We start from the raw sequence: 16,450 nt of genomic DNA on the forward strand, positions 1-16,450 counted from the left end.
TGGGAACCAGAATACCCGGGGTCAGGTCTCACAGGTCCCCTGCTCTACCAGTCCAGCCAGCAAGTATTCAAGAGCTTCCAGGTGCCAGGCGGCACACCGTGCACTAGCCACACAACTTCTAGAATGGCCATCACTCAGCAAAGAGCCAAACCCAATGTGATCCAGCAAGAGGCATGGGCCTCTAGGTGGCCAGGGTGTCTTAGGGAATCTCCACTCTCATCTCTTGTAGAGTAACTTGTGCAGCCGAGAAGTATGACTCTCCCTTTACTCCAGGGCCAGGAAAGAAAGGGGAGCAGGGGCATGACATACTCAGGGCTCTCTCTCAGCACATTCAGCAGACAAGCATAATAGGAACCAAATAATGAACTTTAATTTGAATGTATTACAGCTCAATGTAACAATTCTTTTGATGTACAAAAATAATTATAAAAGGTATTTTTCCATATGCAAGTAATGTATGCTACAAACTATACACAGTGCACCGATGCTGTGAACTGTACACGTTACCATACGATCCTAAGCCTGGACTGTCCTCTTCCCCTCAGGTCATCACTCCCTCACGTCGTCACGTGTAAGAGCCACAGCGTGAGGGACTGCTCTGCAATCCTGATACCCTGTCAGGACACTTCAGAAGCAGCCATCCTTAGGAACAACAGAAGTGGAGGATGTCTCTCTTTAAACTAGTCTTTATGGTTTTTGGCTCAATCCCTACAGATTAAAAACCTTTTACAAAACAGTGTTAATATTCTCGGATTGCTATTTTTGGGATATCTGCTTTTGTGAGAGACAGGAAAATGTCTAGAGAGCCCAGCGAGTGCAATTCAACAAAAGCTCATTTAGAAGTAAATCCCATTCATGGGAAAGCTTTCCAAGCTTTGGGAATCTGAAAACGACAGAACTCACTGGAAGACAAATTTCACTGCCACAGCCACTGAGGAGTTCCATCTCAGTCTTCTCCACAATTGTGTTTGCTACTCTTTTAAGTGAGGTAAGTTAGAATCACAAGGAGCGTTCTCGACATTAAGGCGGGTCCTGCCCAGATCTGACCCACCTGGTACCTAACATGCTGAGAAGCCGTAATGACTGAAGGAGGAGGAACGGCATTGTGAGGACACAGAAGCTGTGGCATATGAGAAGTGGTGCGGCATTGCTCTCTACAACTCAGGCAGCAGGGAAGCCCAGCTCCTTTTGACCTGTGCTCTGAACTGATTAGACTGGGGTCTAAGTTAAAAGACAGGAAGCTGGCTGTCTTCCCAGGTGAAGCTGCAAGCCCCCTTACAACTGCCCAGGAGGCCAAGGCTGTCTCCAGTGCCTTGATCTTCTCTCCTTGGCTGTTTTGACTCCTGTCACGTTCCCATCTCCACTCTATACAACTTCTTTGTCCACAGGAGGATGCGGGGGAATAAGTGGGACGCCTGATGCAGTGCTTACAAGCGTCCTTCTGTCTTCAGTGCCTGGAGGAATTACAAACACGCTTTCATTTCTCCTCCTGTCCATTTTCTGCTAGACAGGGATGGCTCTGCACTTTCTAGACTTGTCCCACTGGGCACCTTGAACTAACAAACAAACAAAGCCAATATGGTGTAGAAACAAAGGCAATCTGGTACGTAAAGATGTGTGAGTCTATTTTCTGAAAATAACTGGTGAGTTGTAGAGAAGGTTTATGCTGTGAGAGCTTGGAAACACAGGCCGGAAGATGACTTGGGATGGGAGTATGGCCACGAAGGGCCCCTGCACGGGCTCTACCCCATTCATGTTCTAGGTCATCACATCAACGGCCGCAAATGCGCCTGTATCATCTTTGCAGCCCTGCTTTCAAAACTGATGTTTATTCAGCAAGACACATTAAAAAAAAACCTAACCTAAAATATATGGAAAAGTTACCTAGGCTCACGGAGTTACCTAGATGTATGGACAAGTTACCTGGGCTCACGGAATTACCTAAATGTATGGAGAAGTGACTAATGAGATTGTATCCTTCGTTTCCTGAATACCTTCAGTCACTCTATCACAGAGTTTTTCCACAGAACTCACCTTTGTCAAAACTGTAATCCTCATCTTACTCTACTGTGACATGTTATTATCACCAATAAGTCAATTACTGAAGAGTAACCCCATAAACCCATGGTCTATTGATGACTGGACACTGTGATAAAGGATCTTACTGCCACTCTTGGAACCATATAGCTAATTACCGTTAGTGATAGCCTCTGTTCTCCCAGGTTTGAGATGCCTTATAAAACTGTTTGCAGAATTCCCCAGTAAGACAGGATAATGTACAGAATGGCTGAAACTAAAAAGACAGAATGATGGTGACCCTTGAGGATCAAAGACATTTGTTATTGCGGATAGGAGGAAACACCATGACGCACTAATATAAAGAAATGTTATGCCGTTCTCCTTAAAGTAAGTAAATTATATCAGAGTGCTTGGAGCGTTTTTGGAAGGAAGGCACCATAGAAGTCCAAGGTCTTATTGCTGGTAGGGTCACCCAGGGCCACAGCAGAGGCTGAGGCTTGTGGTTCAGCTGGGAGGCGGGTCTGAGCAAGTCAGTGGTGACCTTGAAGCTTGGAGAGCAAGGAAGGACAAGGCCAGCAAAAGAGAGCCCTGTCTTGCATTCAACGTGGTTTCCAACTCTGCCCCCAGTGGTGCCCGGCTCTCTGGCCTCCCGCTGCTTCAGACAGGCACTCTGTTCTCTTTGGCCCACTTCTTCATGATCCGGATGATGTACTCCACCTGGGTGTTTCCCGTGCTCCGCAGTAAGTGCAGCACTTCTCGGAGGGTCTCTCTGAGGAGAGAATTTGAAAGGCAAAGTGTTCCAATAAAGAATGATAATTAATAAATGAAGTAAACTCTTAACTATCCTTCACAGACTTCTAATAGGGCATTTTTGGTAAAAGACTCTTCCGTGGTGTGTTAATAAGCCAGTGATACACTTCCCAGCCTCCTTGTTTACAGTGGCATGGTAAAATGGAAACTCTGTGAAAGCCTTCTCAGCAGCCCGTGCTTCCTGTTTACTTACACTATCTCTGTATCTACCATCAACCGCTTGTCCTCTCTGACATGGCCTAAACACCCCCTCTATGCTCATTCTGCATGACAAAGGAGAGACAGGGTATATCTAGGAGCTGAAAGAGCTGGGTTCAAATTCTAGGTCCCTCACTAACCAGTCGCTTAACTCCTGAGTATCAAATTTCTCATTTGGTTAACGCAGTCTTTGTACACTGGCTGAAACTATCATATTTATAAAATTTTACAAAGCCAGATGAATGGATGATTTCTTCAAGGGAAATAAAATATTAATAAATATGGAAGAGAGGAGAGTTAAGGACTAAGATTTGGCAAGTGCCAAAACTCTGTGTTTTAATTATTAGTTTGTTGCTGTTTTTAGGTGCTGTCGAGTTGGTTCCGACTCACAGCAACCCCGTGGACAACAGAATGAAACACTGCCCGGTCCTGCACTGTCCTTACAATCATTGTTATGCTTGAGCTCAAAGTTGCAGCCACTGTGTCACCCCATCCTGTTGAGGGCTGTTCTCTTTTTTGCTCACCCTCTACTTTGCATTTAAAACTTCCCTGTTACCTTAGCAGACCCCTCTCTTCCCTAAGATCCTCTCACATTCTCTACTTCTTTATTCCCTCACGTAACCTCTCTTCCCTAACCAAGTTCTTTTTTGCTTTTATTCAGGTCTGGAACTAGACGCTAGGCAGAAGGTCATTTTTGACACATTATTTACTTAAAAAATCATCACATTTATTATTCACACACCAGTAACAAATATATTCCATGATGTTATTTTTAGAAAACTGAATTTATTTTTAAGTGTTTGAGTTTTTGTTACAAACGGAGCTATAAACCACTTAATTTTATGTAATCTAATGTCTCAGTATTTCCTGGAAGATGAGAAAGCAAAAAAAAGAATTATCAACCTTCTATGCTCATGGCACATCTACTCCACTCTGAATTCTGAGGCCTAAATTAAAAGACACAAGAAAAAGCCAACAGGCAAAGAAAAGAGTAGGAGAGAGTGAAAAAGCCTTCATAAAAATGGTGCTAAATATGCATCTTGCTCTTATTTGAGAGCTGTAGTATGCTCAGTGTCTACCATTTTGGGTGATCTGGTTCTACAAAGTAAAAAAAATTCTGCAGGAAAAAGATCAGATTAAAAAATGTGACACCTTAACATTTTATTCATCATTCTAAAACATCATTCTACTTTTGGATTTTCAGAAGATGTCACCCGAGAAAACAACGATTATCGACCACGCCCCCAAACCAGCAAACGGCCAGGGCAGGCTTCCTGCCCGCTGACTTACTTGGGCTCTCGGCCAGCTAAGATCATCTGGAAGATGCCCACGCAGGCACCTCTCTTGCCTTCCCAATACTCAGGGTTGGGGTCCAGTCTCTCCAGGACATCAAAAGCTTTGGCTGAATAGTAAAACTGGCCCATCTGCATAAAGGAAGGTACTGGGTGATACTTGTGGCCAAAAGATGGGAGAGAATGAAACTGAACAAAGACGCCAGGAAACAGAACTGTATGAAACACGTGCATGGGTGATGACAACACTTTTAGTTAGCAAAGTAGACAGATCCCAACTCCATAGTAAAACAAGAAAAAGGGGAACCCCAGTGTTGGTTCATGAGTTCCACTGAAGTCAGCTTACCTTCAACCATTCAGTTTTCAACAGTACAGCATTTTTTCTACATACAGTCAAGCTATGCTATAAGTCAACACATTTGTCATTTCTTCTAATTATATTGTAATCCTGGAACACACTCTGATGACTGTGATTTAAACTGGATATTTTCAAGTTCCCTCAACTGATTCTATAAATGACTAGATCAATCATCCCATGCTAATGTGATCAGATGCAACCTGAGACGGTGCTTTTGCCCTGACCTTGTGCCCAAATTCCCAGAACGCCTACTAAACTAAATCTTTTCAACACTTAATTCGTTTGACAGACATCTTTCCCAAATGTATTACATATTTCCTTGGCCTTGTAGAGCAAGCCGAATGTAATTAAATTTTGCTTAGATGAGTTTTCTTTTTTTTACCTGTGAAACCTAGTCTCTTTTTTTAATTGTACTTTACATGAAGGTTTACAGAGCAAATTAGTTTCTCATTAAACAATTAATGCACATATTATTTTGTGACATTAGCTGCCAACCCCACAACATGTCAACACTCTCTCCTTCTTGACTTCGAGTTCCCCATTACCAGCTTTCCTGTCACTTCCTACCTTCTCCTCTTTGCCCCTGGGCTGGTATGCCCATTTCATTTCGTTTTGTTTTATGGGCCTGTCTAATCTTTGGCTGAAGGGTGAACCTCAGGAGTGACTTCAGTACTGAGTTAAAAGGGTGTACAGGGGCCATACTCTCGAGGTTTCTCTAGTCTCTGTCAGAGCAGTAAGTCTGGTTTCTTTTTGTGTGTGTGTGAGTTAGAATTTTGCTCTACATTTTTCTCCAGCTCTGTGTGGGACTCTCTATTGTGATCCCTGTCAGGGCAGTTGGTGGTGACACTTGGGCACCATCTAGTTGTGCTGGACTCAGTCTGGTGGAGGCTGTGGTACTTGTGGTCCCTTAGTCCTTTGGACTATAGATGAATTTTCTTGATGGGCATCATAAACGTATACTGTTACCCATTTTGTTGAAAGCTTCAAATTGTTAGGCAATCTTTTTTACTTGATGTGGTTTAGTTACTTCTCTATTTTTCATAACTCTTGATCTAAACCTTTGCTAATCTCTTGAGACTTCAACTGCATTCTTAGCTTAGCTTTATTCTAAACCACACAGGGAAAACACCGCTTTCCTCCCTTCAGCTCAAATCATATTTACACCTTCATTCATCCTTTCTGCCCACCTTACAGGAAAACCAAAACCAAAACCACTGCTGTCTAATCGATTCCAACACATAGCAACCCCATACGGTTTCCAAAGTTGTAAATTTCTATGGAAGCAGACTGCCACATCCTTCTCCTGTGGAGCTGCTGGTAGTTTCGAACCACTGACTTCTTGGTTAGCAGTCAATTGCTTTAACCAGTGCTCCTACCTCACAGGAAAAGGTGTTCTTATTCATTTTTCCTATGTTCTCGTAAAAATATTTTTTATTGTGAAATAACACACACACAGGATGGTGCATAAAACATAACTGTAGAGATCAATGACTAATTAAAAGGTAAATATAAGTGTAACCACGCCCCAGGTCAAGAAACAAACTCCTGAGAGCAAAACAGAAGCTCTGGTGTATCACTTCCAGGCCACACCCACTCCTTCCCCTCCAGAGTAAGGACTACTCCAACTTTTATGGTCATCAGTTCACTGACTTTCTGGTTTCATCAACTATGTATCCACCTTTGGACAATACGATTAAGCTTTGCTTCTTTTAGAACTTGATCTATATGATATTGTTTGTCTCGCTTTTATTAACATTGATTCATCTAGGTTGTTGGATATAGCTCTAGTTGATTTATTTTTTAAAAAACTTATTTTGAAATAATTATAGATTCTCAGAATGTTGCAAAGATAGAACAGAGAAGTCTCAGACACCTTTCACCAGTTTTCCCAGTGGTTATATCTTACGTAACCATAGTACCCTATAAAAATATCAAACCTTGGAAGATGATATTGACACAATGTGTGTGTACAGTTATATGGCAGAATTCCTGACGCTAATTTTTTAAGAGCTTTTAATCTATAGGACAAGGTCCCTGGGTGGCGCAAACAGTTCGTGCTCAACTGAAAACCTAAAGGTTGGCAGTTTGAACCTACCCAGCAGTAAGCACCGTGGAAGAAAAGGACTGGCGATCTGCCTCAGTGAAGATTACAGCCAAGAAAATCCCCTGGAGCGCAGTTCTACTCTGCACATACGGGGTCGTTATGAATCAGAACTGACTCAACAGCAACTAACAACAACAATCTATAGGACAAGACCCCAACCTCCCCTCTCCTCCTTGCTTCTCCAACTCCCTATGCGCGCACACACACACACCACACAGCCAGCCCTTTACAAACTCTGACGCTTTTTTGTTCTCTTTTCCTGGTTCCCTCACCTTTGCTGTCTACCATCTGCACCTTAGTACTCCCCAGCGTTTGGTCTGCAACCCCCTGCTCTTCTCCCTTTATCTCTTTCCTGGGTAATCTCACTTTTTTTTCAGAGCTTCAGTCACTATTTAAATGCTGAGGCCTCCCAGTCTATGTCTCTAGACAGCACTCTTAAGCTTCAGAACCAAATTGCCAACTATAGACGTGCACCTCTGTCTGGACGGTACCTGAGACTCACATTCTTGTAGAAACAGAAAACCTCCTCTCTAAGACATTATTTCACACACGTGAAAACCTGACAGGCTCCCACCTCTGTGGTCAGTTCATTCATGGACATTTCTGATACCATCCTGTTAATCCCTCCCCAGTAGTGTAAATCTAGTCTCTAGGACAGTCTTTCCTAAGATTTATCTAGCCAGCGCAGCAGTGTGACACTGGTCTCACTCAGACGCACCTTGTAGCAGTCGTTAGCAATGAGCTGTAAGAGGCTGAAGGACTCGCCGGAGGTTTCCATCTTGAGGTAGAGTTCCCAGGCCAGTCTTGGTTTCTTATTCATGATATCTACAAAAAGAAACAAGGATTTTTGCCTCCTAAATGTATAAGAGATACACTTCTACATCTTGCTAGTCTGTGGATGTGGTACGCTGTTCCAAATACATAAAGTAATGGTAGCCTACGTCTTACATGGAAAGCTTACAAGGCTGGTATTAAGCTGGTTTCCCATCAGAGTTCTGCCATATTTGAACTATTTCAGTTAGGAGTCCACAAAATTATGTCTTTATACGTTATGCTGATTCCCAGTAGTTCTCGTTTTGCTCCCCAGTCATTCACCCAATCCTACTCATAAAGCTTACCCTCCCTTAGAATAGTTGATTGCTAAAATCTTCCTGGAACCACAAAAACTCAGTGAACACTTTAACTCCGAGTAAAATAAAGAGGAGAAAGAAGAGAGGGAGAGGAAGAGGGAGCAAGAAAGAGAGAGAAATTGCAGGCTATATGATGTATAAGATACGTACATTTTTGGCATTTTGCCACTTTTCCGGCCTGCACCACAGTGAAATGGTAAAATTAATGTAACAGTACCATCTCACGAAGGCCAATGCAAACTGAGACGCTGGAAGCTTTGACAGGGCTGAGGGAAGAGCTTGGCATCTTTCAGAACTACAAGGGTTAGGCCAATGGTGCCTGGCAGAACTAATCACAGGGTAAACTTTTACAACACTGTGTAATGCAACCCTGACTGAGTAGCATTAACAACACTTAATTTCAGTGTTTACTCATTCTATAAAATAAAATTAGGAAATGGTTGCTATGATTTCCATCCAGAAGACTATGCAGCAGAGAAGAGAAACAGGGCTCCCTGTAACACTTAAAAGAGGACTCACAGCACCGAGCTAACCAGCTGAGGTAAACGTAATCGTTCTTCAACTTCTCACTTTGGATCAGGAGGAACACCTGCAAGAGGAGGAAGGAAAGGGAATAAACATGAAGATGCTTTTGTAATAAAAATACATATTATCAGCTTGCCTTAGACTGATGATTAATGTAGCCTTGCGGCAGACAAAGAGGAGCCCTGGTGGCACAACAGTTCAGCACCCGGCTGCTAACTGAAAGGTCAGTTGTTTGAGCCCACCAGCTGCTCTCTGAGAGGAAGACGTAGCAGTCTGCTTTGGTAAAGATGACAGCCTGGGAAACCCTGTGGGGCAGTTCTGCTCCATCCTATGGGGTCACTACAAGTTGAGATCCACTTGGAAGGCACACAACAACAACACAGATGACTAAATTCTATAAAGTTTGCTAAGAAAAGGGAAGGGTGGAAAGCTAACCAGAAATAACCCAGAATACAAAAATGAAAATATCAGAAAAATACTTAAGTTCAAGACACTGAACTTACACATTATCTAATATTACTAGACTATGAAATACTCCAAATAAAATAACTATGGCTTAGCTCATGAAATTCTCAAACTCTGAATACATTTGGAACATTTTGGTGAAAATCTTCCTAAGTATCTTTCCTTGCATTTTTAAATCTTTTTAAAATTATAAAACCAATAGATTCTCTTGGCAAAAGATTCAAACTCAAAGGGAAAGATGTGAAGAAAAAAACCTTTCTTCACTGCCCTGTTCCAGTCCCAAGAGGTAACCGCTATGCATGTTTTTTATATATCCTTTAAGAACTTTTAATACATATGTAAACTAACATATATTTTTCAAACAAATGGGAACACAAACGTATCTTCCTAACCAGAGTTACTGAGCGTTATGTAACTTCTTTTTGAACTGAGCTCACCATCATGACAGCCATCATTACACTGAGATGTAACAGCACAATTTCTACGTGGTTTTTAAGCACCTTATTGCCTGCTCTGTTGTCAGCTGTCCCCCGCCACTACCTTTGCTGTACCAAATATTTATTTAATGTCTGTCTCCTTCTCTACGCTGTGAGCTCCACAAAGGCAGGGACTGTATCTGTCTTGTTCATGGTTATCCACAGTGCCAGCACATAGTAAATGGTTGATTTATTGAATAAATGTATTTCTTCTCAGAATCAGATTGCAGGAGCTCTTATTTATTGCTTTAAAAATGTCTGGGGTTAAGAAACCCAACAACCTCAGGTTAGGCCTCATATTTTACCATGAGAAAATCAATACTGAACAAACATTCAAGGGCTTAGCCTTCCCAGTGACGTACATGGCTTTAGAAGTAAGCTTTTGTGAGAGCAGTATTGGATATTCAGAGTCTTTTTTACTGGGCTAGAGTTATGTTTTCAATGTTGAGGCTACTGAAAAGTAAAGAGTTTGAAATCAGAGACGATAATGACACAGTCTGCATTCTCACTGAGTCTATATTCTCTGTACTGAAGAACAAAATAATCCCTGCCACTCTTTGCAGTCCCAGACAAAACCTGTAGCATCTTCCCCTATGGAGGTCGTTTCAAGTAATTCTTTGAATATACATTTTAATATGCTCTTGAAACCACTCGAAGTATCACCAGTAATACAAACATTTCCTTAGGATGTAAGCTCTCTAACAACAGGGAGTCCCATTGGAGCCCATGGGAAGATGATAATACCAGAGTAACTAAAATAAAATTACCTCTGTGTTAACTTTGTAAACTGCCCAGGAGTACTTGAAAGCTATAATGGAGTGCTTTAGTCTGAGTTCAGACATAAAAATAGAATTTTATGCTTTGTAACACACTTCTACTACCCTGAATAGCTGTCATCAGCGATATTCGTTAAAATTTTTTTTTTAATAAAATACTGAGCATATACAAAAGATTATAAAACACAGATAAAGAATAAAAAGTAAGAAACAATGATTAAACATGTACCTGCCACTAACTTTAAGGAAAAAAAAGTTGCCGTTACCTTTGAAGTCTTTGGTATGTTCCTTCCCAATCCCATGCCATTCACTGCCCCTCTTGGAAAGAACAGCATCTGAACTGTGTGTTTACAGCTCCCTTAGTTTCTTTACAGTTTATCATGTTTGCATATCTAAGCAGTATCCTTCAGTTTTGTGACTGTGAACTTTCTTTAAACAAAATCATACTACAGCTATTCTTCTGCAACTTTTTTAACACTCTGCATTATGATCCTGAGATTGACTGATTCATTTATATATTCGACAAAATTATACTGAATTTCTATAAAGTAGCAGGTATTGATTTAGGCATTTGGATACATCGGTGCATAAAACAGACAAAAATCCCTGTCCTTATGAAACTTACATTCTAGGTAGAAGAGACAGATAGTAATAAACATAAGCACATTACATAATTGGAGGCCTAGTGGTGCAGTGGTAAAGAGCGCAACTGGTAACCAAAAGCTCAGCAGTTCGAATCCACCAACTACTCCTTGGAAAGCTGTAGGGCGGATTTACTCTGTCCTGTTGGAACCCTGGTGGTGTAGTGGTTACGAGCTATGGTGTGCTATAGCTGCTAACCAAAAGGTTAGCAGGTCGAATCCACCAGGCACTCCTTAGAAACCATATGGGGAAGTTTTACTCTGTCCTATAGGGTCGCTATGAGTTGGAATTGACTCAATGGCACTGGGTTTGGTTTGGTTTTTTTTATACGGTTGCTATGAGCTGGAACCAACTCAATGGCAACAAGTTTTTTATATTACGTAGACAAAGATTTCTTACACAGGATACAAAAGTTGTTACCCATAAAAGAAAAATATTTAAAAATTGGACTACATAAAGATTAAAATTTTCCATTCATCAATAGACGCCATTAACAAAGTGAAAGGGTGAACCATTTCGGCAGAAGGCTTGAATAGGGACTTCATAAAAGGATATCAGTAGACAAAAAACATAGTAATTGGGGAAATGTAACTTAAATTTAAATCTGTAACATAAGACCTTTATACATCCACCAGAATGGCTCAAATGAAAACACAGACAATACAAAGTGTTGACAAGAATGTGGAGTGATTGGAACTCATACCCTGCTGGTATTGTGTGAGCTGGTTCAGCCACTTTGGAAAACTATTTGGCCACATCAACTGAAACTGAACATACACGTGCCACACAACCCAGCAACTGGGTATCGAGCATATTCCTTTTCTAGTTTTATGCCAATAGGAACGCATATATAAGTTCACCAAAAGACATGTACAAGAATGTTCATAGTAGTAGTATTTCCAATAGCCCCAAATCAGAAATAATACAAATGTCAGTTTATAGAAGAATGGATTAAAACTGTGGAAAACTATACAGTGATGAGAATGAATGAAAAAGAGCTACAAGCAACAACATGGATGACTTTCATCATGGACGAATCTCACAAATATAATGTTGAACCAAAGAAGTTATATATGTGTGGTATGATTTCATATACATAAATTTCAAATTCAGACAAATCAATCTATGGAGTTAGAAGTCAGGATGGTGGTCAGCCTTTTGGGAAGGAGTCGTCACTCAAAAGGAGAATGGAAGAGCAATAGAAACAGGGTTCTGCTAACACTCTGTCCCACGATCTGGGCACTGATGATACGGGTAGGCTCACTCCATGAGAGTTCATTATGCTATACACTTATGATTCAGACACTTTTCTGCATGTATCTTATACTTCTGTAAAACTTACCAAAAAAAGGGAAGACATGCAGTGTGATTAACAGGGTGATGAAATCTGTATGTCTACTCACATTGTGCTTTTTAATGTGACCTAAAAACAAAGGAATCTTTAATAATCCTTTACCCTTGACCATTTTATTTCAGTGAGAAAACAACAAGCAAGGACGTTTTCAGACAGAATCACGCAGATGCTTTCAAAAGCAGGTACCCACCTCCTCACCCTCGCTGGTATTGCCTGTTGCAGCTTTGGCTTGTGCATAATTAAAGTTAAAGATGTCATCATTGTAGAAGTAACTCTGAAAAACAGCCCCCAAACAGGTCACATTCAGCATTAACATATAAAACATAAAGACATCAGTTACACCAGATAAACAAAGAAATAATGTTAAGGAATTAACTGATGCCACTAATTCCACACAGAAACAGGGCCAGTTTTGAGAACACCTTACGTTACATATAAGCGACTGACCTTAAACGAGTTGAGATAAATCAAGACGTCATCAAATTGCTTCAGCAGGAAGAAACAGGAAGCCATGCACTGCCTCCCTGGTATCGTGTCTGAAATGGAGGGGAAAAGAAACCATGTATGTTCGTAACTAAAAGCTCTCTTTAGCTGAGCTATTTTATAATGTAGAGATAGGAATGTATCCCAGCCCATCCTTCTAGATTCTGAAATTACAGTCTCTGTTTGGTGGGCGAGGATTCAGCATACTGGAGTCAGGGTATTCTCAGTGACCAATCATCTTCCCGGGGCCAGCTCCCAGAGCCCCAGGGGAGCAAGGCCCTGCAGGTACACTGGCTGTAGGATTCCTGGGTCATTCTCCGGGGCTTTGATTCTCCTGTCCAGCTCCAGCACCTGCTCACTCAGCTGATGTGGCTGGGCTTCCATCATCACCTGCCTGGGACAACCCAGCACTTCCAATCTTAAGTGTAGAAATAATCTGCCTGGAACCACCTGACCCTGACCCAGCTTGTGTCTGACATCAAATTCTCACTCGAGGCAGTAGAGGATTACCCTTAGCGACGGCACACTCTATCTCCCTTACCCTGTTCAATTTTTTTCCACAGCACTTATCACAGTCTGGAAAACTATATAGTCTATTTATTTATCATGTTTATTGCTTGTCTGTCCTCACAAGACTGGAAGCTCCGCAAAGTGGGGTTTTGTTTGTTTTGCTCATTGCTGTATTCCCATCACCTCAATAAATTTTCGTTGCATGAATGAATGAATGAAATGGAGGAAAATATTAACAGCGTTGGCCGAACATTTGCAAGAAAATGAATATTGAGGGGGTGATAAAAATATTTAACAACCAGTTCAGCACAAACTCTGATGCATCAGAATAAATGTTAGCCACAGACAACTACCACAGGCAGCCACGGCTGCTCATACTGGCTGGCTATCAGCCCTTATACAGCCCGTTCTCAAACCTTTCCCGGGATCTTGATTGATGAAACCCATATTTTAATAATAAAACTGAAACCACAAGACTACAAGTGGAAAATAGAGGTGAATATTACATAACTGTGAGGTATGGAAGCACTTTCTGAGCTTGATTCCCACATAAGAAACCATTATAGAAAAGACACACTTAACCAAATAAAACAGCAACCCTTACAGGACAGAGTAGAACTGCCCCACAGAGTTTCCAGGGAGCAGCTGGTGGATTCAACTGCTGACCTTTGGGTCAGCAGCCGTAGATCTTAACCACTGCGCCACCAGGGCTCCAATATTTTCATATAGGAAAAAAATACTGTGGGCAAAGTCAAAAGGCAAATCCACCAAACAAAAATATCTTCAACATGACAAGATGTTAATACATAAAGAAATACTGATAAATCAGTAAAAACATTTAAAACTGAAGTCTAAATCAAAATTTTAAAACTCTCATGAAGAATACATTCATTCTCCTGTATTTATTCTCTCATCCCACTGCAGCTGAGCCGCTGATGAGAGTGCATTCCAATCTTCTGTCCTATTCCTGACCCTCCACCTTGTAAGGGGAACCCTGGCGATGTGCCCGTGCTCAGTAGATCCACACTCAGATCCAGTCACGAGCCACACTCCTAACAACACACTTCAGACCTACCGCATTCACTAGCTGACCCTCCCACCAGCTGGAAGAACTGCTGGGCAATCTTCATGTGATCCCTCTGAAAGACAAAGCCAAGCTGGTATGTAGGAAGAAGGCAAAAATATCTCATTTGTATGACACTGGATGGTTTTAACCTATTTGTCAAGATTTCACATATACCTTTGCTAAATGCTGATAAAAACAATACAAATTCTTATTAGCATAAGCAATTAGAAATTGATAACCTGAAACTAAATTAAAACCAATTGAGGGTCAGACAGAAAAGATGAAAAGAAATCCAATCCCCCAATTCTATCCTAACAGTACCTTTACTTAGTGAACGCATTCATCCCACACAGATTTCCTGGTCTTTTTTCATACATCAGATCCTGCGGTAGGAGCTACCGTTGTAACAAGGAATATTTATTAAATAAAACTGTGTACTCAGCAACCATTTACTGCCTATCGGCTGTATGGGCACTGTGGACTGAGCTGGAGATAAAAAGATTTATTTAAGAGTTCCGCTGCTAACCAAAAGGTCAGCAGTTCGAATCCACCAGCTGCTCCCTGGCAATCCTAGGGTCGCTATGAGTCGGAATCGATTCAATGACAATGCGTTTGGGTTTTGTTCCAAAAAGAACTTAATACAGCATATCAAGATGAGTAAGAGCTTATCTCTAGACAGTGTTTTGATATTTATAAAAAACTTTTCCAGAGAAACGGTTATCCCCATTTTACAGATGATGAAATTATAGCTTAGAGAGGCCAGAGGTTAGACAAAAAAAGCCCTGCAATTAAAGAATGAAGCGGTGCAATGATTTGTCGCTGCTGTCAGATGTAAGGTTCTTTTTACACAAGGCAGCAATTCTTAGAGTCAATGCTTCTCCTCTTTTTTTTTTTGTCTCCAGAAAACATACAATTCTTTTCACGATGGCATCTGAATTGAGGGATGTGGACAAATGAAAGGAACTGCAGAAGAGCCTATATGTAAGCTTACTGCCAACTGCACTTGGTATTTATTTTGATCTTTTCCACACACAGTGACTTTGCAAACTATAGACTACCAAGGACTCACCGACCCCATTTCCTGGCCCAGGGCTGCATTGACCACGCCTTTGAGGATATACTCCTGGAAAATGGAAAAACACTGATTAATCTGAGAGGAATGTAGGACTATGAGGCATCTTTTGTGCTAAACCTTTGCGTCAACTCAGTAATACTTGGTATGTGTTAGCTAAAGTTACCCAGAGTCTCTTTTTTCTATTCTGTCTCTGGATAAAATGACAGAATTAGGAGACTTTCCCTTTAATTCCCAGGAGGCACGTGTCCATATAACAGAATCCACCACGTTTGTAAATTCTCATTCTTAAGCAGAAATTACACAGTGGAAACTTCCAGGAGATAAGGTTTGTTTTATTCCAATCCAATGGGAAAAATCAACAGTAAAATGTTTAAGTAATAATTTTTATCACCTCATTTATCAGCACTGCCGTTCCCTGTGGCCACATCATATGCCTTATTCTCCTCTGCCAATTACATAATAATTTTCTCTTCCTGGTGATCCCTTCCCTCAGAGAAAAATCCTCTGCTTCCCATGTGTAAGGAAGGCTCTCCTTTGGAACACTGGGGCTTATCTTTTTGACTTGGTTCAAGTCTTTAATAAATATCCTCCTCAGCAGTTCCCCCAATTTTTATGCGAGCGCTAATTTTATTGCGGAGGGCTCAGGAAAAGAACAGCATGCAAGGTGCTGCAGCTTTTAATATGCTTGAGAAATATGCCTGACCAGACCCCGTGGGGCCTGGAAACTTTTTCATTCATTCATTCACTCAATAACTGGAATACCTACTATGTACCAGGCGCTGTACTTAGTGCTGGCCATACAACACAGACATAGTCCCTGACTGCAATGAGTTAACAGTCCAGCAAGGGAGAAGGACAAGTTACAGACAAGTACCCTAGTGAGATAAGTATACAGCTAGTCCCCGACTTACAAGGGGGCTCCGTTCCGAAGACTCTGTCCTAAGTCAGTTCTGACCTAATACAAATACCTCATTTTTTTTTTTTTTAGTTTTCATTATTATTGCCCTTTATTATCAGTATCTTTATAAATCTTATCTTTACTTGCCTTTGGGGTTGGCATGCAAGTGATAACATCAGCAAATTACATGCTGCAACACCGTATGTAGTAGATATTACTAACGGTAAGAAGTACCCAAGAACGAAACAAAAACCAGATGGTCGTAAGCG

The 16,450-nt window shown here is 41.2% G+C and overlaps 1 protein-coding gene across 2 annotated transcripts in view; it reads right to left on the reverse strand.

Annotated features, from left to right (window-relative positions):
- Positions 1-348: 348 nt before the first annotated feature.
- The window catches only part of IFT56 (intraflagellar transport 56), a 39,849-nt gene continuing 23,747 nt past the window's right edge, over positions 349-16,450 (reverse strand). Inside the window, exons 11-18 of one of the 2 annotated variants that reach the window (XM_003420216.4) lie at positions 15,278-15,331; positions 14,218-14,281; positions 12,597-12,685; positions 12,340-12,423; positions 8,431-8,500; positions 7,500-7,606; positions 4,318-4,451; positions 2,677-2,788 (exon numbers count right to left, since the gene is read on the reverse strand). In XM_003420216.4, the coding sequence (XP_003420264.2) occupies positions 2,677-2,788; positions 4,318-4,451; positions 7,500-7,606; positions 8,431-8,500; positions 12,340-12,423; positions 12,597-12,685; positions 14,218-14,281; positions 15,278-15,331 (714 nt within the window). Of the gene's footprint in view, positions 2,789-4,317; positions 4,452-7,499; positions 7,607-8,430; positions 8,501-12,339; positions 12,424-12,596; positions 12,686-14,217; positions 14,282-15,277; positions 15,332-16,450 lie in introns of both variants that reach the window. The other variant, XM_023539178.2, reaches the window with a different exon arrangement.

The sequence above is a fragment of the Loxodonta africana genome, chromosome 8 (genome assembly GCF_030014295.1).
Source record: "Loxodonta africana isolate mLoxAfr1 chromosome 8, mLoxAfr1.hap2, whole genome shotgun sequence".
Taxonomy (NCBI): domain Eukaryota; kingdom Metazoa; phylum Chordata; class Mammalia; order Proboscidea; family Elephantidae; genus Loxodonta; species Loxodonta africana.